The sequence below is a fragment of the Thunnus maccoyii genome, chromosome 17 (assembly GCF_910596095.1).
Source record: "Thunnus maccoyii chromosome 17, fThuMac1.1, whole genome shotgun sequence".
NCBI classification, from domain to species: Eukaryota; Metazoa; Chordata; class Actinopteri; order Scombriformes; family Scombridae; genus Thunnus; species Thunnus maccoyii.
In genome coordinates, this window is record NC_056549.1 from 6,113,130 (window position 1) to 6,137,154 (window position 24,025).

Sequence of the window (24,025 nt, forward strand, 5' to 3'; positions counted from 1 at the left end):
CCACAATGTACCGGTAGACTGTGACGTGTGATGCTAGTAGCGGCTAATGTAGCCTGGAGCTGCTAGCCTCCAGCAGAGATGAGGAGCGGGCTATAGAGGTCTGGTAACCTCACCTCTTTCTAACTACACACCCCCAGATGTTTTTACTTTTCAAACTTGTAGCCTTCAGCCCAAACGGAAGCTGACTCAAGTGACATCATCAGTGACATCATCAAAGGCTTTATACGACTTTTTATACACAGAAAAAAAAACAACTTTTGAGTTCCTCTTTAAAGGTCCAGTGTGTAGAATTTAGTGGCATCTAGTGGTGAGGTTCCAGATTGCAACCAAATGAACCTAATGTGGCTGTGAAACTCGTGAAAAAACACCAAAGGCCCTCTATAGAGCCAGTGTTTGATTTCTTTGATTTGTCAGTTCTGGGCTACTGTAGAAACAAGGTAGTGCAACATGGTGGGCTCTGTGGAAGAGGATCTGCTCCCTATGTAGATATAAAGGGCTCAATCTAAGGTAATGAAAACACAATTCTTATTTTTAGGTGATTATACACTAATTCAAATATACTTACAAATATTATATTTAATTTCTGCCAAGTCCGTTCCTCCAGATGCCACTAAATTCTACACACTGCACCTTTAAGTGAGCAGACAGTCTGATACGAAGCTCTGCTAACTTGGTAACAAACGCACTTCATTTCTTCACAATAAGAGCCTCCAGCTCGTCCGTCTGTGGAAAGCTTTTAATATAAAACAGCAGCAGGAAACGTTGAGCAGGAACTTGCAGCTCTGAAACAGCTGATGATGCTCAGAAACAGTAAAATAAGATATATGATATCTGAATCTAAACTCCAAACCAGTGAGATTCAGTAGAAGCTACGAACGTACTGAGAGCTGAACACAGAGAGGCTTTTAACGCGACTTCCGTCTTCTCTTGCTGCTTTCCAGCGGCGCATTCTAAGACGTAATGCCAGTTGACCCCCAGAGTGGACAGAAACATGGACTTGCACACTCTCATCCTGCATCCGTTCACTTTCAGGTGGTAGCGCATATAGGAGGACATCCTGGAGCGCAGTAGTTTGGGGCTCCGTCTCCACGCGGGGAAAACATCCACCAATGACGCCACGTACGTCTTCCTCTGCATGCAGTCCATTTCCTGCCAGAAGTGGTTGAAAACAGACTCCCTGTCAGTCTCTCTTATCTGTGTGCACTGATGTTGTTCTGACAGGACGCAACAGACAGATTGGCACCGACGACCCATTTTAGCATCATCTTTTAGTTTCTTCCCGACAGACGTCTGACCCATTGTTCTTTTTTGGACACGTCTATCGACTTTCTGGGTTTCTAGAGGAGCCGGCGTCGTTGGTGCTTCGCTCTGAGTCACTCCGCTGGAGGTGCGCTCTTCATCTTCATCCCCTTTTTTACAAGAAGCACCTTTAAGAAACATGGAAAACAGAACTGCAGTGATTAGATAGACAGAAAAATTAATTAGCAACTATTTTGACAGTTAGTTGAACTATTTTAGGCAAATATGCCTAAAAGTTTTCAGCTTCTCAAATGTGATGAATTAATTATTTTCTTTGTCATACATGATAATAAACTGAATATCTTTGACCAGTGGCAGTAAATCTAGAAATGCAATGATTAGTTGATTAATCAGTTCCTCAATAACCAGAATATTAAAGTTCGATTAATTGTTTTGAGTCATTTTTTAAGAATAAATGTCCAAATTCTTTGATTCCAGCTTCTTAAATGTGAATATTTTCTGGTTTATTTAGGGCTTATGTCCATTTTTTTTTTTCTGAGCACTAATGAGGATAGAGCTCTACGGCTGTTAGATTGAGCGGTGACATTATTAGGCTCATCCATACATGAGGGCAAGCATCCTCTGGTTGGTGCTCATGGTGAAAAAACAATGAAAAGCAAAGGGTTGATGCTAATCTATCGTACAACAGTGGTTAGAGTGGTAACATGTTGTCATAGAAACATCCACGAGCAGGGTCCAAACGCTGTATGGACACAAGCTCGTAGTCGTCTATGACAGCAAACTGAATATCTTTGTGGACAGAAGAAGACATTTGAGGTCAGCTTGTACCTGCTACCTGTGAGCAGCGCGGCCGTCTTGATCCGACTCTCCTCCAGCGCTGAAAAGACGCCGCCTATCTCTCCGAGGTCAGAGGTCACTGTGTCGTCCGACCCCACCTCACAGGACACCACTGTGATGGGACTCTTCGTCGCCTTCAGATGCACCTGGATGCTGTCCTGCATCAACACACATACACAGGACATACACCTTTATTCTGTCCACCGTGTGATTTATTCAACTACAAGAAAACATTTTTAATATTGTTTGAGTCTATATATGTGTGTGTGTGTGTGTGTTCCTACTGAAGACATACATCTTAAAAAGCAGCTCATAAATATGTAGTTTCATTTTTAAACTACACCTCCAAGTATACCAGGGTCCAAATACCCGACATAACCTGCCCCTTTACTCAAAACACAGATAATCAATAGAAATAGACGGTCTGTTAATTCCACTTACTTAACAAGTAACATTAGAAAAAAACAACAAACAACTAATCGATTAATCGAGAAAATAATCAGATTATTTATGTTATTTTATTCTATTTTGTGTTTAAACATACAAAGATTATTTGACCATTTCGACCTGATATTGATTGGATTGTGTTTATTTTTACAAAATTGGTAAATGTCACATATGTGAAAATATGGTGTGCAAAAGTATCTCCATCCCTTGTGTTATCGCACTTTAACTGTGTCAATAACAAGTATTTAATCTGTATTTCATATCCTCTGGTGAGGGGTGTTTGTGTGATCATTTATCTTATGTCGACAGAAGAGTAAAGATGAAATTCAAGTGAAATAAGTCCTGATTTCTGAGGTCTGTCTGTTTGTCTGTTTACCTCTTTGGGGGCAGAAACCTCCAGTTTTGTTTCCTCCGGAGCTTTAATGACGATCACCGTCTGCTCCTGGAAGACTCCGAGCCGTCTGATGTCCTCGTGAGTCACGTAAGCAAATGTAAAGGAAGGTTAAAGAAAACCTGCTTCATTTTTTCATGAGCATTTACAACCATGTATTTCATTCAGTTCCTTGTTTTCTAACATACTTTCAGACATCCTGGAGTTACTGGACACCAGATTTACACCAACCTGCTTCTGCCTCCTTGTTTATGTCCTTGTAACTTACTTTTGTGCTTTTATGACTATTTTGAAAAGTTTGAAAGGATATGCAGCGTTTTCTGCGTTGTCGGTCATGTTGAAGAGCTCCTGGGTGCAGCTTTCAATGAGGCTGTCCAGCGTGTCCTCCACCAGCTTCAGGTTCTCCAGCTCACTCTGGTTCTCCTGCTTGTTCTCCTGCTTGTTCTCCTGCTTATTCTCCTGCTTGTTCCCCGACAGCAAGCTGGAGATCGGACACGTTGCTCTGCACAGACAGTCAGACAGCAGGTTTACTACAATGCAACAAAGCAACAATCTTTGCAGTGGTGACATGTCTTATTAAAAAGGACTATACCTGCTTTTATCCAAGTATGAGCTCGTTTAGTACAAAACACACAACAGATGCTTGTGAGGAAGAAAATCTCTGTAAAAACCGACGATTTATTTGTTTATTTGGATTAGTAATGTTAGACTCCAAACGTGTCCAGAGAGACGACGCCATGTCAAAAATCACATGATCTCCCAAAACGAGGCTTCATTACATCACGCCTGCATCAGAGTGGGTTGTGCTGGTTTTGTATACGAGATGTGCTTCTTTTAGAGTTATAGACTCAAGCTATTTTTCTTTGACAAGGAAAAAAACCCCCAAAATTCTTTGGTTCCAGCATTTCAAAAAAATATAATATATACAAATTAATATTTTCTGGTTTCTTTAGTCCTCTACAATAGTAAACTGACTATCTTTGGATTGCTGACTATTGGCTGAGACAAAACAAAACATTTGATGACGTCACCTTGGACTTTGGCAGACAATGACCTATGTTGACATCTGATATTTTATAGACCAAACGAGTAATTGGTGATTAATCAAGAAAATAATCAGCAGATTAAATGATGATTAAAGTCCTAAATGCAAGTAAAAACAAGCCACGGAATCATAAAACACATGGACAATAAAAATTCAATTAAATTAAAAGTATATAAAAACATAAAATGGCAAAAGTAGATGGATGAAACATTCTTAAGTATATGTAAGAGGCAATTTAAAATACATTACAGATGAAGCCATCATTAAATAATGTAAATTGAAAACAACTGAGGACCGAAAATGGATCCTTGGGGAACACCATAATTAAAACCCACTATTAAACCCTAAAACCTAATTAAAAACTACTGAAGTGTTACTATTTTTCATAGAAATAATTACTTATGTTGAAACTACTTTCTCTAGCATCTTAGATAAGAACAATAATTTTGAAATTAGTCTGATTTAGTTTCTTCTGTAGTGGTTGAATGATGGTTTTAAAAAGTGGTCCAAGAACTGTTAATAATCTAAATAAAAAGTGGGCAGTACCTCCTTTTTTAAAAACTTATTTGGGACAATTTCTAAAACATAAAAAAGGCAGGATTTTATTTAAGTGACACGTAAAAACACATTAATACAGGGAAAAATTGACTACAATGTCATGTAATTATAAAATTACACACCAAAATAGAAAAAGGAAACATACACAGTGAAAAATACAACAGCCTGAGACGTGTTTTTGTTACTCACATCCACTTGATATTGTTGGGCGACTCCATCTGGATGAAGTCGATGCCGTACAGGATGTTGGTGATATCGTTGAGTCTCCGTTTGCGGGTCTGCAGGCTCACGGCGGCCTGCCAGAGGTCCATAGATGTGTCGGGAGCCGCATGCAGCAGCCTCAGGAAACGCTCCGTCAGCAGCCACAGAGGCACATCTGAACACAACGATACACAGTTAGAGCTGCAAGAATATGTATCTCCAAGTTTTAGAGTGAAGATGATTCATCGACCAGTCAAGAATTAGACCAAAGATAATCTGTAACAATTTTTAAGCAAAAGTGCCAAAATTTTCTGTTTAAAATTTCCTGAATGTGAATATTTGCTGATTTTCTTCTTCTTTTATGACAGTAAACTGAATATCTTTGGGTTTTGGACAGTTGGTTGAGAATAACAACCACATCTCAGCGGGCTTTAGGAGACTGTGATGGACAATTTTGACTGATTTTCTGACATTTTATAGACGAAGCAGTTAATCAAAATAAACAGGAGATTAATTGATAATAAAAAGAATCTTCAGCTGCAGCCCTGCTGTATTTCTGGACATTTATAAGGTTTGTTTACACCTGTATTATTTATTAAAACAGGAGTACAAGAAGCCTCAAGAAGCCAAAACTCAAACTCCTCAGTTATGGGCGAGCAGATCTCAAATCTACTATTATTTTATTATCAATTAATCTGTCACTTATTCTCTTGATTCATCTGTTGATCATTTGGTCCATTAAAGTCTAAAACCACTTCTTCAAATGTCTTGTTTTGTCCGACCAACAGTCCAAAACCTAAAGTTATTCAGTTTACAGAGATATAAAACAGGGAAAAGCAGAAAATTCTCACATTGGTGAAGCTGGAATCAACAATTAAACTATTATCAAAAAAAGCTAATTTTCTGTTGATTAATTACTCATTTAATTAACTTATTGTTGCAGCTCTAAAGGCTTCAAAAAATTAAATCAAGAAAAAAGTGAGCAAATACCCCCAAAAACACTAGATTGAGCACTGAAGTACTAAAATACAGTTTTCACAGTGATATCTGAAAGCAGAAGTCACCTCGTTTGCCAACTTTCTTGAACTGTTCTGATTGTTTCCTCTTTCGTCGGGGAGGACTGGAGAGAAAAAGACAAAATAAACTTTGAGTTCAGTTTGTGAATTCTGCCAAACTAACAGAAAATCTGCTGCAAGTCAACATTAAACTGTGCAGAGAGCGATTCAGATGTCCTGATTACAAAATAAATTAATTACATTTTAACAGCTGAGCTGCCTTTTTACAGATTTAACATAAAATATTAAAATCAGGTGCAGAGACATTTGCTACCTGGTCTTCTCAGCCTCCTCCTCAGGTGGAGGATCCTCCAAACCTCCAACTGGATCCTGGAAATCAGAGAGAAAAAAAAACAAAATATTCAGTTTACTGTCATATATGACTAAAGAAACCAGAAAATATTCTCATTTATGAAGCTGGAATCAGAGAACATTGGATGTTTTTTTCTTACTACATGTTTAATCGATTATCAAAACAGTTGCAATTAATTTAATAGTTGGCAACTAATCAATTAATAGACTAATTGTTGCAGCTCTATTATCAATTCACCTATTGATTGTTTACTCAGTTTATAATGTCGTGTATAAAATGTGGGAAAATAGTGAAAACGCCAGACTTCAAATGTCTTCTTTTATCAGACCAACAGTCCAAAATCCAAAGATATTCAGTTTACTATCATGTATTACATAGAAAAGCTTCAAATCATCACATTTGAGAGGCTGCGACCAGCAAATATTTGTTTTATTAGTTTAAAAAATGATTATTTCATCTAATCTAATCTGGATCTAATCACTTGCAGCTCTAGTGTCCACTGTGCTGCTGTATAATATGTAGGACCTCAGTATAGGCAGATATTAAACATGAAATGACTGATCTGGATTAGGGTATTTTTTTCTTTATGTAATATTTTAAAATATACAGAGACAGGTATAATAGTGAAAAGAGTCTCCAGACCTGCTGTATTAGATCCTGTGCTTGAGGTTCTGTAGCAGCAGGAGCATCTCCATCTCCACCTTCATCATCATCGCAGCCTCCAGTGGCCCACTGCTCCTCTTCCTCAGAGGACTCGGCTCCCCAGGTGCCGCTCAGACCCAGAGACCCGTCCAGGCAAGGGGGCATGATGGGAATGGCATCACTGGTGACCTCGCTGCTGGAGATGTCCTCCGGCAGGAAGTGGTCCTCACAGATTAAACGCTGCTTAGTCGAGTCCTGTTTGTCCATCTCCCTCAGTGCTGCCAGCCATACCTGAACAAAGTCATCATCAGTGTGACTGCTGGATCAAACTTTACCGGTTTGATTGATTTCTGGTTCCAGTAACTGACAGAGACAGACTCGAGCAGAGTCTTTAAACCAACAATACAGCCGTGTTTTTCTACAGTCTGCCGCCAAAACTCCTGAACTGGGAACCATCAGAAAAAATATAAGACAATACTTTATACTCATGGACGGATTATGAGACAACATACTGTTTGTCTGTGTTATGGGCACAGACATGTAAAAGGCCCCCAATCTTCCTACAGAGCCGCAGTATTTTAATTCATGAAGAAGATGACTGACCAAAGCTTCCTGTCACAGCAGATCCACACTGACTCTCCACTGCACAGATATTATATTAAATATGACAGCACAGACTGTACAAAAATTATAGAGAAACATCAAAGAAAAGCCTGAGATGCAGGTTTTATTTTCTTAAAGCAGAGCTGCCAAACTTATTTTAACTGCATTTAACAAAATGTACTCAGTATGCTGTGCAGCTTTAATATGAAAGACAAAATGTTTGGGTGACTTGGATTTGATTGGCAGATAATCGGTATTAAAAGGCTCTGATCAGAAGCAAAACAAATTGGAGAGTATTAGGTAGAGAAGTTAAAGGAAGGGTTAACAGTCAGGAGCCCAAATAAACATTAACACATAGGACAAAAGGGACTGGAGGACACTGGTTAATTCACAGCCTTAAATTGTGCAAACAGACTAACGTTTCGACACTACTACTCCGTACCTTGACCCGAGCGGGGTCTGTGGGGAAGCTGAAGAACCTCTTCGGTGGTCGGTTGAAGATCTCCCCGTTAACGTTACCGTCCACCTGACGGTTCGGACAGCCAGAGACGACACACTTCACCATCTCTCCGCCGCTCAGACCGCAGCTCACCGGGCTAACGGCACATCTGAGCCCCGTTAGTGACCGTTAAGATTCAGAATAACAGCAGGTACACAGTCAGTGCAGCTTGTTTATATTTTGTTTAAAGGTACTCTTTCAGACCGGAAATAGATGTGTCTGTGACCCGGATGTACAACAATGGAGGGAACGCAAGGGCGCCAATCTGCGCCATCTATAGTTAACGTTAACTTTTGAGTTTATTTTAGCATTTTCCAATTGTAAATATCTGGCAAAACCTTTGTGCTTCCATTACTAAAAACATTGATGAAAGTTTTATTTTACTTTTTGGAAGAATGTTTAGTTTGGTCTCCTGGAAAATAACACAGAACAACACTTAGGTGCACATGATAAATTTCATGATTATGATAGCCAAATTCCATATCCATAAATGTAAATTTACAGGTAACAGTGCTTTATTGCCTTTAGGAAAAAGTTCAAAGACATGACAGACATGAGACATGAGATAGATGTGTGTACAGAATAGACCAAGAAAGCAGAATTACAGAAATAAAGCATGGACAAACAGGATGGCAAAATTATAATGGATTAAGGGAAAAGGTAAAGTCAAGATTATAAAGTCAAGAGAGTCAGCATAGTTTCATAGTTTAGATATCATCCTTATGCATCGTTCATCCATGTCAAGGAAAAAGCCAGGGTGTAATATTAATATCTTTATATAGCTTGTCATCAATGTACAGTTTATCAGCAACAAGCCTTACTCTGCTTTTCTTTTGCTGTTAAACTTAAATTTAATTTTACTTAATTTTACAAGACAAAATTAAAATGATAAGGCAAGGGATCATTTACAGAAAGGTTCATTTGAACAGTATTTAAGTTTTTAGGGTTTGTGGTTCGGCTCATATGGCATATAGATTATGCATCTCTCCTTCTCAGGAAAATGACATTCAACAGAGAGTAATCATCCTGACCCCATACTCACCCCCATACATTTATGAGAGGTAAATCTCCTGAGGACAGTCTGATGTTGGTATTCAGTGGGCTGAGAGGGAATCCTTAATTATGTCCCAATGTTCATCATTGGTCCTGTGAAAGTCTTTAAGGCCAGCTGCCTGCTCCATATTCAGTGCTGGAAGAAGTACTCAGATCCTTTAATTAAGTAAAAGTACCAGTACAGCAATGTAAAAATACTCCATTACAAGTAAAGGTCCTGCATGATAAATCCTACTACAGTAAAAGTATATAAGTATTATGAGCTTGATGTAGTTAAAGTATTGCAGTAAAAGTAGTGGTTTGGTCCCTCTGACTGATATATTATTATATATGACATCATTAGATTATTAATACTGAAGCATCAGTGTTAGAGCAGCATGTTACTGTTGTAGCTGCTGGAGGTGGAGCTAGTTTCAACTACTTTATATACAGTTAGCTAGTTTAGTCCAGTAGTCCTCAACCTAGGGGTCAAGCCCCTCCAAAGGGTCACCAGATAAATCTGAGGGGTCGTGAGATGATTAATGGGAGAGGAAAGAAGAAAAAACAAAGTTCTGATACACAAATCTGTTTTCAGTTTTTGGACTTTTTCTCCTGTCTTTGATTTTTGGTGAAATATTGGATCATTTGGACATTTATTGAAATGAAAGCATGTGAGAAGTTTAGAGGGAAAAATCACTATTTGGTGGAGCTGTTAACAACTCATAGACATCTGAAATGTGACCCCGACTACACACTGCTTTTTGTAAGACGCCAAAAGCCAAAAAGGTTGGAAACCACTGGTTTCATCTTTAACAATGTGTTGTATTTTAAAAGCTTGTTATATTATCCATTGTGTCAGATCTTCATCTGAAAAGTAACTAAAGCTGTCAAATAAATGTAGTGGAGTAGAAAGTACAATATTTCCCTCTGAAATGTAGTGGAGTGGAAGTATAAAGTAGCATCACATGGAAATACTCAAGTAAAGTACTTAGGAGGTGAGAGTTCATGTAGTGATGCAACTTTCCCACCAGGTGGTGGTATTGTAAAGGAATTAGATGATGGGAAATGAACACCAGCTGACAGTAGCTGTTTCTGTCTGTTTCTATAAATTCAGTTGGCTTCATTAAATATCAGGATTCACCTCTGAGGCTTGTAGATTGAAATATTTTCCCTCAGAGTAAATCCACTCAGTCATTAAATTGTCTGCTGGCCAACAGACTCGAGCCAAACATGCACTTAATTTTCACAAATCATCAAACTCGATTATTCATCTTACTTATTTAATTATCATTGTGAAGTGTATACTCCCGTTGGATGAACATTTTATTTATCCAGATGTGCAGCTGCTCAGGAGCACTTTGGTGTTTAAGAGATGACGTTACTGATTTATTACAAAAATTTTAGAGTTAGAGTAGCTACCACTGATGAAACAAGAACCTGTAATAACAATGTAAGATGTAAAAAGGTTCTGCATTCAAAATGTACAGTTAAAGTATGGAGGTATTAAAATGTACTTAAAGGGGACATATTCTGCTTTTTCAGATTTTCTGTTATTTATATCCTGTTCTGATGTCAGATGTTAAACATGGTCAAAGTTCCAAAACTTGAGGTGAACGTATGTAGAAGCTCCATGCAAGTCAAACACCGAGGCCTGATCTGAACGCTTCTTTTGCAACGTTTCTTTCTACCTTGCTGACAAGCTGACGTGGGCTTGTCGCACATGCCCATATACAGCCGTCCATTCTGTAGCCTTGGTTGCTACGGTTGTTGTTGAGGTGTTTCTATGTGTTGTTCATATTGTCCACTTTTATATTTCAGACTTGATTCAGCTCCAACATGTATGGGTGGATTTGAGACGTTGACATTTGGAGTAAAGAAGGAGAAAAAGAAGTGAAATCCTGCTACTGTAGTTTGTTTACATCGCCCACTTAAATTGTGAACCCGTCCTTTCAGCAATTATTTACTATTTACAACACCCAAGACAAAAAGTCAAAATAGCACATTGAATGTGTTCAGTAGGATAAGTGAAACATCAGTGTACCGGTCTTGTATTACCACAACAATTGTAAAGCTTTCTTTCAAAAAGTCTTTTAAACAGGCTGCAAAATGCCATAATGTCGTTCACACAACATAAAAAAATTGGACTTTAGGAATTCTGCGGAAGTGCCAGTAGTTTTTCTTCTGGAACAGAACCTGGAAGTTTTGGTTTCACTTCGGCACCCCATTGCTCATGTTCATAAATGTTTTTAGGAGGAAGAACAAGTTAGTCCAAACTCAGCCAGGGGCTAAAACAGCGAGTCATGTCAGCCAATATGTTCATCAATATTAGAGAAATATGGCAGTTCCCACTGGATCAACCTTAAAACTGTCTAGTATATACAGTAAATATCAGCAATATGTCATTCAGAAACAGAAACAATAAAAACAGCATCACCAAACCTGTATAAAATCAGAGTTATGTGTTAAAGTAATGGAATCACAACACTTGGATAGCGTTCAGTGGTTGTTTTTAATGTGTTTAAGCTATTAAAAATATTTAACAAAATAAATATCCTGCAATAAAATAATCAACATACATATATGATGTTATACATTTTAAAAGGCTTGTGTTCAGAACATCCTACAAAAGCTTTTTTGTTTGTTTGTTTGTTTGTTTCTAAAGGTGAATATCAGGACAAAATGAAACCAAGAGCTCTGTTCCACAACCGCTGATTTCATCATATGTATTAACAACATGATGAAATATTATTCATCTTACAGTAAATGTTTTTATTCCATATATGCTGCATGATGTGTTTTTAATTACAGGATAACAGTCATTTATCTCAGCAGGTGGAGATATTCTTGGAGAGAAACTCGTGTGTGTGTGTGTGTGTGTTTGTGTGTGTGTGTGTGTTTGTGTAATCGAAGATGTTCTACGGTTTCATTCTGGAACAAAACTCTTTCAATGTTTCACTTGGCGCCATTTTTAAGTACTCCACTCATCGATTTGAGCGTGAGGAGGTTTGGATAACAGCCTTTGTTAAAGTTCATCGTTTTTTTTTTGTTTTTTTTTCCCCGTCGCGGTGTGAGTGCCGTGTTACAAAAAACAGAAACCAGCATGAATGAAATTGAAGCATCGGCTCAGATTGATTGACGAGACTCTGAGCTCAGAGCTCGCTGGGGTTGTTGAAATGAGGCCTCACAAAGGAGTATTATTAAGAGAGAGGCCTTTCAACATGCCCGTCTTTATCCTGCTGAACTGATACTGGGTACTCATCAACCTTGATGTGACCTCTGACCTCTTGGAGAGCAGCTGGTCTATGTGGTGATCAATCAACCATCAGCTGCTGATAAACTGATGGAAAACAGAGGACAGTTACTCAAGAAGTGAATGAGTTCATTTGTCTTAATGAGTATCTGGTTATATTGTCATCTTGTTGTTATATTGTTCCTCTAGAATTAAAATTATGTAGTTTATACAAATGTCTGTTTTGTACAAGTGACATTTAGGTGTAACTTTAAAGGGAGAAAAAGTCACATAGCATTAAGTGTGTTTCCATCCTCCCATTTTTATGCACGTTTTCAGTTTGCGCATTAAAGAAATTGAGTGGAAATGCCAGAAATTTACAAAAGAAAAAGTTGAAATCAGTGTAAAAAGAGTTTCCTGTTGTCTGAGGTGTAAAAGTAGTTGTGTGGATAAAAAGCAAATGTAAACAGACGTAGTGAATAAATGATGACGTACACGAAGCATGTGACTTAAACTTAACTGAAGAGACGAAAACATCAGATCTGTGCGGAGTGATGTCATATTACCATCATGTTTTCCATCATTTGAGCTTTGGTTGCCGCTCTTTTAATGACATCATCTCGTTGTGTTCTCTTCCTCTGTAGTGGTTTAACGGCATCGACTGCAGAATTAGCGCCACCAACTGTTTATCTCCTAATATTCACACAACAGGAATGGACGGAAACAAACATTAACTTGAATTTTCTTTTGCAGAATTTCTTGAAATTCGGTTAAAATTTGCGCCACATTTGGATGGAAAGGTACATCAGCTGAGATGCATTATGACATCTAACTTAATTATGAGTCTACGGCGCCCATCGAGGTTACATGATAGAAAAAATACTGATGTGGAAATCTGTGAATGGATTGATTAACTGTACAGTGAGTGTTCAGTCAAGATGACTTCATGGAAAGATAAGACTTCTACGGAGCCTCAGAAGTCCTGAAAGATGAGATAGATGAAGATATTAGATCTTCCTCCTCCTTATTAGAACATTTTTAACTCACTGCTGCTCTCTCTCTCATCAGGAGTTAAAAAGCTCTTTCCATAAATGTCCTGTCATGTCTGAATAAAGCTGTAAGTAACACTGATGTGAAAGTCTCCTCTGTCTGAATAACAAAAAGCTGTCACTTGAACAGATAGATGAAGCCAGTAATTTTACATTTTCCAGTCTGAAAAGTATTGCATTCACCAAAGAATAAGTATCCCATAATTGCAAGAAAACCATCTTGTAATTTATCATTCATCCCACTATTTAAGAAGAAGCATGTTATGTCACAAAATAACGAGGATGGTATTATTATTATTATTAGTTTAATCAGACATCCTGGTGATGTAATGTCGTCATGTGCATGAGGTTGACTTGGTGAAGTATGTGAAATAAAGAACAGTATCTTTATTATTATAATTACGAAATAAGACCTTCAACTGTGTTTTCTTACTGCTAAGCCTCTTGGGAGTTGTAGTTGAATACTGACAAATGAATCCTTGTTTTATCAATGTTAAAATCTTACTGTCAAATACAGGTAGTAGATATAAATCTATATTAAGTTAGCGTCTTTGCAGAAAGTCAAAGAAAATTGAATATTAGGGATATTTATGGAGTCTTCCTGGTGTTGAAGGAAAAAAATGTGAAGTAAACTTAATTCGTTCACTTAATTCTTATATTTTCTTTTGTGGCCTTAAGTAACTACAGATAATACAGAAGCCCATTATGCCCAATACGGTCCAGGTGATGGGTGTCAGCAGGTCAAAGGTCAGGTCACCACTCCCTGCCCTTAAAGACAGATTATATACTGAGGAGATGATGATGGTGAAAGTACTTAATGCTGTTGTTAAATGTCATTCCGGTTATGTTCAATAGAGGAAGATTAGACACTGTGACTATACTACAGTGTACAGTAAATAAACATTTCTGTATTTCCTATATCTCTTTGCGTCTTTTTCAGGGATACTTTGACATGTTGGAGGAATAAGTAAAGGTGCTAACAGGTATAAATAAAACACTGCTGTAGACTGACTCACATATTACTGCGGTGTTGTTGAATCCAAATAGATTCTCCAAAAACAACAACAACACATTTCATTAACAAACTGTAAAACTGAGACAGATATATTATTATTCACATTCAGACAAAGACTCTAAAGCTTTAAGAATAAGATGACTGACCGTCAACTACAGAACGCTCTGGTTATAAAACCTCATAACTCCAGTTCAAATGTGATAGAATAATTAATGAAAAACAAGGACCAGTATGGTTGGTTTGACATGATGTTCATAATTTATACTTCATGTTATATTTTAGGACCATTTTCAGTGGGTACCAGAACATGTTTAGCCTCATTGTTTTCCTTTCATTTCAGTACTCTGTGACACTTACAGAGACATGAAACATACTTGAGATGAGTAATCCATTACAGTCGATTTTAAAAATAATTTTCTCTTGTCTATGCACAGCAGGGAAAGCAGGGACTATTGTATTCTGTATGTATACTACTGTACTTTTCACCAAGTTCATATTAGCTTATTCTCTGTCAAAAGTTAAAACCTAACAGATGACGACAGACCACTGCGAGACAAAAATCAATCAAAGAATCTGGAAATTTCTAGAGTAAAGTCGATGTATTATGAAGAGAAAGTCATACTGTTTTGAGAATTATAGAAAAAAAGTCAGTGTTACAAGTTTAAGTTGTAAATAAAAATAAAAAGTTATACATTTTTCAAGAATAAAGTCATAATTTTACAAGAAATAGTTGTAATCTTACAAGATGAATTTGTACTTTTCCACAAAAAGTTGAGATTAACTTACAAAACTAACCCCCAAAAAAGCTGTAATAAGTCAAGATCAGGTTGCAATTTTATAGAAAAAGCAATATTTTAAGATAAAGTTGCAATTTTACACAGAAAATCAATATTTTAAGACATAGTAAAAGGCGTAATGTTTTAAGTTAGCATTTTTATGAGAAAAAGTTGTAATTTGTCTAGAAAAAAGTTGTAATTTTACAGGAAAGTCTTAGAAAAAGGGTCATATCTTCTGAATAGAGTAATTGTATTGTAATACACATCGACAGTTGAAACTATTACAGTCAATAACTGTAATAGTTTTAGGAAATACTAAAACATGCCCATGTAAACCAATCTATGTATCCGCTCTAATCTTAACATACAACATTGCTCTTGAAATATAGCTTCTTTTTCTCATGATGACTTTACTTTCATAATATCATGACTTACAATTTATATGACTTTATTTTTGATATATTGCTGCTTATTGTAATTTTACAACATTTCTTAGTAAAATTAAGGTCTTTATATCACAATAGCACATCTGTATCCCATAATATTATGACATTTTCTCATAAATGTATGACCTTGCATTCAAAATTGCTTTATTATTGAACTCTCAGTGGTCAGTGGTCATAATACTCTATTGGAGAAGACATAAAGCAGTCCTTATAAACCATCACTTAGAGCTTATATGCCAGAACTCTTTATCACAGAGATTTAAAACTGTCTGTTACCAAGCAAATACAACATTGTTATTGTCAATAATTGGTTGCTGTGATCACCTCTGTAAGTTTCAAGACTCTGCAAATGCTTCTCTGTTTGGTCAGTATTGTATGTTTTTTACAGTTAAAAAAACCTTTAAAACTAACTTGGACAAACTCAAAAGTATGGTGGTCCTGCTAAAAACAAGACTGTCACTGCCTGAAAACATGTTGTCATTTTGGAGATGTGAGGTTTTTTCAGCCGGAGCTGTGTTTTGAGTTTGGATTAAAAGCAGACTGTACTGACACTTCACAGGAAAAATGTTGAATTTAAAAAAAAAAAAAATTGTAAATTTCTGTGCCTTCCTCCCCAAGGCTGTATAAGTTCTGTGAGCAGCCTCAATTTAAATGTTTTCCCGTCCCTCAGAGCTACAAAGCAGCTGAGATCATCCGGTAACAGAAAGGTCACAGCTTCAACTCTTCCCCTCCCATATAAATTTAAAGTGTCTCTGAGCAGGACAGTGAACTCCTGCTTATCCTGCTTTGGATCAAGACACCAGCCAAATTTAAAAAGGTGAGCTCGTCAGCGGTCAGCACTCCTTATCCAAATACTTAACCATCACTTCAATTCACATAAACACACACACACTATATTTCCAAACTGCCATCAGGGCAGCCAGACTAGCAAAAAGGTCCTTTTTTGTTTTTTCTGATGTATAAAGGAAATTCAGGTCTGATGTTTGAGTGCATGTCGGCTCCGCTTTTCCCAGAATGCAGCTTTGAATCTCTTCTTGTCAGTCTTCCTCTTCACCAGAATGTTTTCGCCTCTGAGGAACAAAAAACAATATGGAGGTGTTTCATTAGTCTGTGTTCCCTCTCTGAGAGTATGGGAATTACTTTATGTTTTTGATTGTGTGTCCTCACTCTGTTTGTGTCCGGATGGAACAGAAATTCATACACTCAGCATCCTGTCTGTTTGTGCAGAGGCAGCGGTTGAGCTCCCTCCTGAGTCGCACTGAACCAAATCCATAAGGAACCACGTGGCTGCAAGACATTAAAAAAAAAAAAAAAAAAAACCCAAAACAAAACTAAAGTCAGTGCAAAAAGTACACAAAATTCACTGTCATATCCTCTCACACTGTTAGACCTGATCAAGAGTATCAGCATCAGCTTTAGGTCCAACTGAAATCACAGTCATCATCAAATTCAATCATCCCTCTTTGCAGTCACAAACAATGTCACCATATTTTTTATTATTATTTTAACTATAAAAAATTTGGAAAAGTAAAAGGTTTCTTTGGGGAAAAACTCCCAAATGCTCTTTTTTGGAGGGGCGTGTCAGTATCTGTGTTTGATTGACAGAAGCTGGAGGGGCGTGACGTGTCTGTGTTTGATTGACAGAAGCTGGAGGGGCGTGACGTGTCTGTGTTTGATTGACAGCAGCTGGAGGGGCGTGACGGTGTCTGTGTTTGATTGACAGCAGCGGGAGGGGCGTGTCGGTGTCTGTGTTTGATTGACAGCAGCTGGAGGGGGCATGTCGGTGTCTGTGTTTGATTGACAGCAGCTGGAGGGGCGTGTCGGTGTCTGTGTTTGATTGACAGCAGCCGGAGGGGTGTGACGTGTTTGTGTTTGATTGACAGCAGCTGGAGCGGCGTGTTGGTGTCTGTGTTTGACAGCAGCTGGAGGGGCGTGTAGGTGTCTGTGTTTGATTGACAGCAGTGGGAGGGGCGTGTCGGTGTCTGTGTTTGATTGACAGCAGCGGGAGAGGCGTGTCGGTGTCTGTGTTTGACAGCAGCTGGAGGGGCATGTAGGTGTCTGTGTTTGATTGACAGCAGTGGGAGGGGCGTGTCGTTGTCTGTGTTTGATTGACAGCAGCTGGAGGGGGCGTGTCGGTGTCTGTGTTTGACAGCAGCTGGAGGGGTGTGTTGATGTCTGTGTTTGATTGACAGCAGTGGGAGGGGTGTGTCAGTGTCTGTGTCTGATTGACAGCAGCTGGAGGGGCATGTCGGTATCTGTGTTTGATTGACAGCAGCTGGAGGGGCGTGTCGGTGTCTGTGTTTGATTGACAGCAGCTGGAGGGGCATGATATGTCTGTGTTTGATTGACAGCAGCTGGAGCGGCGTGTCGGTGTTTGTGTTTGACAGCAGCTGCAGGGGCATGTAGGTGTCTGTGTTTGATTGACAGCAGCTGGAGGGGTGTGTCGGTATCTGTGTTTGATTGACAGCAGCTGGAGGGGCGTGTCGTATCTGTGTTTGATTGACAGCAGCTGGAGGGGCGTGTCGGTGTCTCTGTTTGATTGACAGCAGCTGGAGGGGCATGACGTGTCTGTGTTTGATTGACATCAGCTGAAGCGGCGTGTCGGTGTCTGTGTTTGACAGCAGCTGGAGGGGCATGTCGGTGTCTGTGTTTGATTGACAGCAGCGGGAGGGGCATGTCGGTGTCTGTGTTTGACAGCAGCTGGAGGGGCATGTCGGTGTCTGTGTTTGATTGACAGCAGTGTGAGGGGTGTGTCATGTCTGTGTTTGCTTGATAGCAGTTGACAAAGCTAAGATTAGTTTGCTAATATCTGATGTAATATGGAATATGGTCAACATATCTGACCTGACACTACATTTCACAGAAAAAATACAATATACCTCAAATTACTAAACCAATAACATTAGACTAAATGACCAAATAATATTGGTTAGCTTAGCATAATGAGATATTTCCCACTCACTGTAAACTACATCAATACTACTAATTCTAAAACACACATTTCTCAGGTATACAGATAAAAAAAACAAAAAAACAAAGTCACACCTACATTCACAAAGGATTGAAATTTCACTTTATTTTATCTCTTGGCTCCTAAGTAACTTTTGGAAGTTATGTTACAGCTGTTATAGTCATTTCCTACTCATTGGATGGTGCTACAGATGTTTCCTGGCAAGCAATTTACTTAAGTTTTTACTAGATAAGATATTTGTGAAGTTTTAATGGTGCAACCTGATTTTTTAAAATCACTAATTTGAAACTAGTTATATGTTACTTTACACACAAACTTAGAGATTAGCTGTTGCAACACATCTTGTTGTCGTGTCCACTGTGAATATAAATCCATGCAGCCTCTGTTGTTAATTTAAGATTCATCATCTAGAGAACATGCATGTCTGTAAAAACGACATAGGTGATATATTCTGTAATTATCAGTGTTAATCCCATATTAGCATATCATCATGTTTCCCAAGATTTATTGCTTCAGCAGACTCTCAAGTTTCTTTTACTGCAGTGTAGTTGCACTGTGTCATTGTGCTGCTAATCTGTCTGGTGCCAGTGTAACCGCTGTGAAGGCTCCCAGCCAGCCTGCAGCCGGCAGCAGGTTGGAGGTGGATCCACTGCTGGATTACTGGCAGGGTTGACTAGAAAACTGCCAGCAGATGCCAGTGGCTTAACAGCACTACATTTATGTCACAACAAGACTATACCTTAAAATACAACTCATGTTTCTCCTTTACTATTTGTAAATCACATCAAATATAATCACATAATTGAATTTCAAACAGTCTGAATTTAAATTTCGGTCCAGTTGTGACAAATCTTTTAATAAGGCTTTGTGTCTTTTTTCCTCCTTAATTGGCACCACATCTGGCTCCCATTTCCTCTTTTGTGGCCGTTGATTTAAATGTTACCCTTTCATCTCCCATTCCTCCTCTGCTGTCCGCTGTCCTTCATTACTCCTGGCTGCTCATTTCTGCTATATCATTTATCTTTTATCTCAACACTTTGTTAACATTCATATTGTTTTGATAACTCTGTTGGCTCCACTTTCTTCTTTACTTCTAATTGCATATGTCAAAGGGTCAGTGAGCTGAACCTGTTTTAGTTATTGTTTTTACTTTGATTCCATACATGACGAATAAATCTAAGTGACCTGAACTATGTGAACTGTAGCTGAATGAGTTATGGTTCCACTGCACCAAAATCCTGTTGGACTCATCTGCTTCACTTAAATCTTTTCAAAGCTGTGTTTCATACTGTGGATGGGTTAAATGCAACCCTACTATACTGATATCAGACGATTCTGCAAAACCCTGGATTACATTCAATTTACTCTTCTTTCACAACATCTGCACATGGAAAAAGCAGCATGGTTAAGGTGAGAGGGGGACTGCGGTTATGGTTAAAATGACTGAACATTAATTGTCAGGTCTCCTGAACGAAAGTCATAACATGCCCGACCTGCATTTCATTAAGGCCTCAGATGAACCGCTTGTCGGATTGTCAAACAGTTTCAGAAACCTCCTCCACCCTACATCTGACAATCACTCCCACTTCATGCCATGATTTGCCAGGTGTTCGGAGGTTTGAACTTCTCTTTCAGGCTCTCCTCTTTCATTCTTCACACTACGACTACTTCTGTCACTTTTTTTGTGAACAACTGAGTGTAACACCATGATTGTCCTCAAGGAGAGAGTGTCTGAAAGGGTGCTCTGTTGTTTAAATTTGTAGGATTCTTTGTGTCGAGACTACAAAGATACACAAAGACAGAGTTTTTGCAGAGAGCTTTGGGAGGTGGGATGCCTTTGAGTGTGCTCGTTCAGGTAGAAACAACTTATACCTTTAGGTGCAGTTGGGTGACACGTTTTCAACTCAGACTACAACAACATCAGGTTGTCTTGTAGTTGTAAATTAAATTATAAAGTTTTGGTCATATTAGTTTGTTTAGAAATGGCTCCAAAGACTAATAACAGCGATCATGTTTTCAGTCTCTAAAGAGAATAGCTTTATCTTCCACAGAACTACTTGCCATTTTCAAATATAGAAAATCGCCAGCCTTATCCTTATGTTTCCTCTGCTAATATGCATAGTTGGGTGCTCATTATTATAGTTTTTTAGTTTTAAATTTTGGGATTTTTGGAATAGATTAAAAATATAATTTGCAATAGAAGCCCTCTGCGCTGTGCTCATTGCAAGAGGACCATGTTCAGTGTAAAACGCTGTTTTCAGCATCTTCTTGAGGCAGGAAACAACAACTTTACGATTTGTGGAGACATAAAATCTTGGTGAAAACTTAAACTGATGTGCCACTTTTCTGGTGGAAACCTGTGTGATGCAGACGAGCTCCGACACAATAGAAGAGATTTCTATTCTGAAAAAGATCTAATAATCCAATTAAAGGTTGCCTTGGTCCAGACCTTTGGATCTGCTCATATTTTTCATAATATTTGCTGTTTTACATATATACAGTATATACAGTATTATATATATATAAATGATAAAATATTTGTTTTATTAGTGTGTCTGTGAGTGTGTTTGATGATTGTTTTGTATGAACTAACAGTCTTATTGTGATTTTGTGTAAAAGTAATCTGTTATCACATCTTTATCTCAATGACATTTCCTGATTAAGCTTCAGTATTATTTGTTAAAATGGGTGAAAATCAAGATACTTATTATTTCCTTGTGAAATTTTAAATACTATCAGAGCAGGTTTGTAGAGAAAGAAAATTCTGACATTTTGAAAGCTGTCATATTTGGATCCTAAAATTTAAAAAAAACTCACTAGTTGACATTTGAAACAAAAGTGTATTTTTACACTGCAGGAGGTGCTGCAGAGGAAAACTCTGTGTGGCCCTCAGGGTTTAGTGGTGTAGTTAGTCACAGCCACTGCCGTTTAAAAAGGTCTTTATGATGAAGGCAGGAAGATTGCTTTTTACCACGCTGCTATGTTTAGATTAAACTAACAGTCTGAGGCTTAGTGAGAGGGTCCCACCACTGCAGGAGCTGTTTTTATCTCTTCTCTGGAAGCTATTTTGGTGACACCTCTCAAGTTAATTAATTTCGAATGTGACTTATTGGAATGACATGGAGACACCTACAGCACAGTATCCTGCAACATACTCAAAAGAAAAAAAACTACAAAATCCATTTTACAGCTGGAATAAAATCCTTAGATGTTCAGTAAAGTCGCTGATGGCATCAGCAGGTATGATCTGAACTTATGAAGTGCTTCTAGACACAGAAATGTGAGCGGGCTGTGAGGGGTTAACTGTTTTGAAGGGTCACAGTTATTTCAGGCTCTTTGTGGTCTCCTTGGTGGGTTTGTGTTAAAGGGTTAAAACAGGGTATTTAGAAACAGCAAGAGGAAACATGGCAGTAATTATTCTTCATTAGCAAAGGTGCTCTTTCTTATTAGCTCCACCACATCTGACTGCTCACTCATTGCTTATGCATACTGAACTAAAATGAAGTTAATCGCTACCAATTGTGAAGACAGTCTGGTTCTTATTTGAGGAGAGGAAATTTAAAATTGGAAGAAGAAGGTTTCTGCGCTGATGGAATAATACAGAGATGAGTTTAATAGTCTGCCTGGAGAAAACATTAATATTTAAACCAACAACATTGTTTTATTGTAAATTTTGTCATTTCTGTATTTGGGATTCCAGTGATTTACCCTTCAGCCAGTTCAAAACAAGACACGACTTCAGAGGGTTCACTGTTATCACAGGTTCCTGAACTTCCTGCCAGTAGTCTCCAAGTTGACAATATGTTGTCCAACTACGTCCAAAGGCAATCCCTGTTTCTAATACTCCTAAATGGCTAAACTCGAAGGCGGGGTGAAAAGCTGTAGGTTCATTTTCAGCCACCTGTTTTTATTTGCATTGTTGCGCATAAAAACCTGAGTGGAAACGCCAAAAATACAAAACAATCTTGAAATAATATAATTGTTTCCTGTTGTCTGAGGTGTTAAAGTATTTCCATCCATCCATTTTGCACCGGTTATCCTGGACCGAGTTGCGGTGACATCAGACTGAGTAAGGAAACCCAGACATCCTTCACCCTAACAAAGCCCACCATCTCCTCCTGGGGGATCCCAAGGCTTCCCAAGCCAGAGGAGATATGTCGTCCCTCCAGCATGTTCTGCGTCTGCCAAGGGGTCTCCTTGCCCTCCTCATTGCCCACGTGAGCATTTAAGTCCCCCAGCAGAACTATGGACTCTCCAGGGCCCCACCCAGAGACTCTAAGAAGGCCGGATACTCAATGGTTTTCCATTGTTTGAGCTTTGGCTGCCGCGCTTTTAACGACATCATCTCATTGCCTCCTCTTCTTCTGCAATGGTATAATGGCACTGACTGGAGCACTAACACCACCATCTGTTTATCTCCCAATATTCACACAACAGGAGTGGATGGAAATAAGGATTTATTTGAATCTTCTTTTGCCGACTTTATAGAAATTTGGTTAAAATTTGCGTTTAACATTGGGATGGAAAGCTGGCTAAAGCCTACTCCTGGCTGCATCCCGCTGCCTCCTTTATCTTTATCCAAGAATTCTGTATCTTATGTGTATATTGTAGTCTCAACACAATGATAAAATGATGATAAAATAAAAAAAGAGAGAAGTTTAAACCTACTTCCACACTTCCACACACCTGTATGATCAGTACATGAAGTTAGTTGCTGGATTGTTTGTCTTTCCAAGGAAAAAAATTGTCAATTTTGGCATTTCTAAATATCAGTGTCAGAAAGGTATGGGGTAGGGGTGTCAGATGCTGTTAGGTGAGGCCCTGACCCTGATGAAGGCCACAGACCGACATGACTCACTTTTACAATAAAAGTGTTGAATACTATGGTTGCTTGAATGTTTAAAGCAGAAAATGGTACTGATTTCATGAAATGACTGAAGGTGAAATCACATCTTATAGGAATCACAAATACATGAAATGGAAAAACATACCAACACTGATTTATGACACAGAATACCTGCAAAACTATCGACATTCCCATCAGCCTCAGTTGCACTTTGTGTTTAGCACTGATTAGCAAACGTGCATGTTAGCATTTAGTTCAAAGCAACTCTGTCCCTACGTTCAGCCTCACAGAGCTGTTAGCACATCTGTCGTTACATGAAGCGCAGCTGAAGTTCCAACATAATGCACAGACTGTATTTCGGAGGGCACACGCTTACCGTGAAGCCAACTACACCCTCCCTCTTCATTTATTTTCTCAGAGAGCAAACATAAAGAAACTAAAGGTTCATGTCAGCCAAACACAGAACAAGATGAATTAGATTTTCTTTGAAAACAGAAGACACATTCAGTATATGACTCTTTTAGTTTATATGTAATGGAGGGTAGAATAATATATATGTACAGTATATATGTATATATCCAACTGACACTAACTTAAAGAAAACTAAATATGTGTAATGAGAAACGCTGTACTGGCACATTTCTACTCAGATATTTTACTTGAGAATTGTTGGATTTCATACTTACAAAGCTTTCATTTACAATAAAAATTACTTAAAGGCACAATTCATAATCCAAATGTAAAAGAAGAGTCATCCCATCACCAAAATTCAAAAGTTTCAAACTGATAAAACGTCATTTGATGTTGATG

At 38.3% G+C, this 24,025-nt stretch overlaps 2 protein-coding genes across 5 annotated transcripts in view; both read right to left on the reverse strand.

Annotated features, from left to right (window-relative positions):
• Window positions 1-565: 565 nt before the first annotated feature.
• LOC121882399 (transcription factor E2F3-like) lies at window positions 566-8,072 on the reverse strand. Of its 2 annotated transcripts, none has more exons than XM_042390640.1 (9): window positions 7,795-8,072; window positions 6,750-7,040; window positions 6,069-6,124; window positions 5,804-5,859; window positions 4,728-4,914; window positions 3,246-3,437; window positions 2,921-3,035; window positions 2,096-2,255; window positions 566-1,427 (listed from the first exon to the last, which is right to left on the reverse strand). In XM_042390640.1, exons 1-9 carry the CDS (start codon window positions 7,915-7,917, stop codon window positions 838-840), a joined length of 1,770 nt encoding a protein of 589 aa, XP_042246574.1. In that variant the 5' UTR covers window positions 7,918-8,072; the 3' UTR covers window positions 566-837. The 2 variants fall into 2 exon arrangements, with proteins under 2 accessions (XP_042246574.1, XP_042246575.1); XM_042390641.1 differs by having other exon boundaries at window positions 1,325-1,427; window positions 2,089-2,255.
• Window positions 8,073-14,959: 6,887 nt separating this feature from the next.
• si:ch211-202p1.5 (uncharacterized protein LOC103909337 homolog) overlaps window positions 14,960-24,025 on the reverse strand; it is a 34,518-nt gene continuing 25,452 nt past the window's right edge. For all 3 annotated transcript variants that reach the window (XM_042390816.1, XM_042390818.1, XM_042390817.1), the window contains exons 4-5: window positions 16,566-16,685; window positions 14,960-16,468 (exon numbers count right to left, since the gene is read on the reverse strand). In XM_042390816.1, coding sequence (XP_042246750.1) covers window positions 16,369-16,468; window positions 16,566-16,685 — 220 coding nt within the window. In that variant the 3' untranslated portion in view covers window positions 14,960-16,368. The remainder of the gene's footprint in view (window positions 16,469-16,565; window positions 16,686-24,025) is intronic.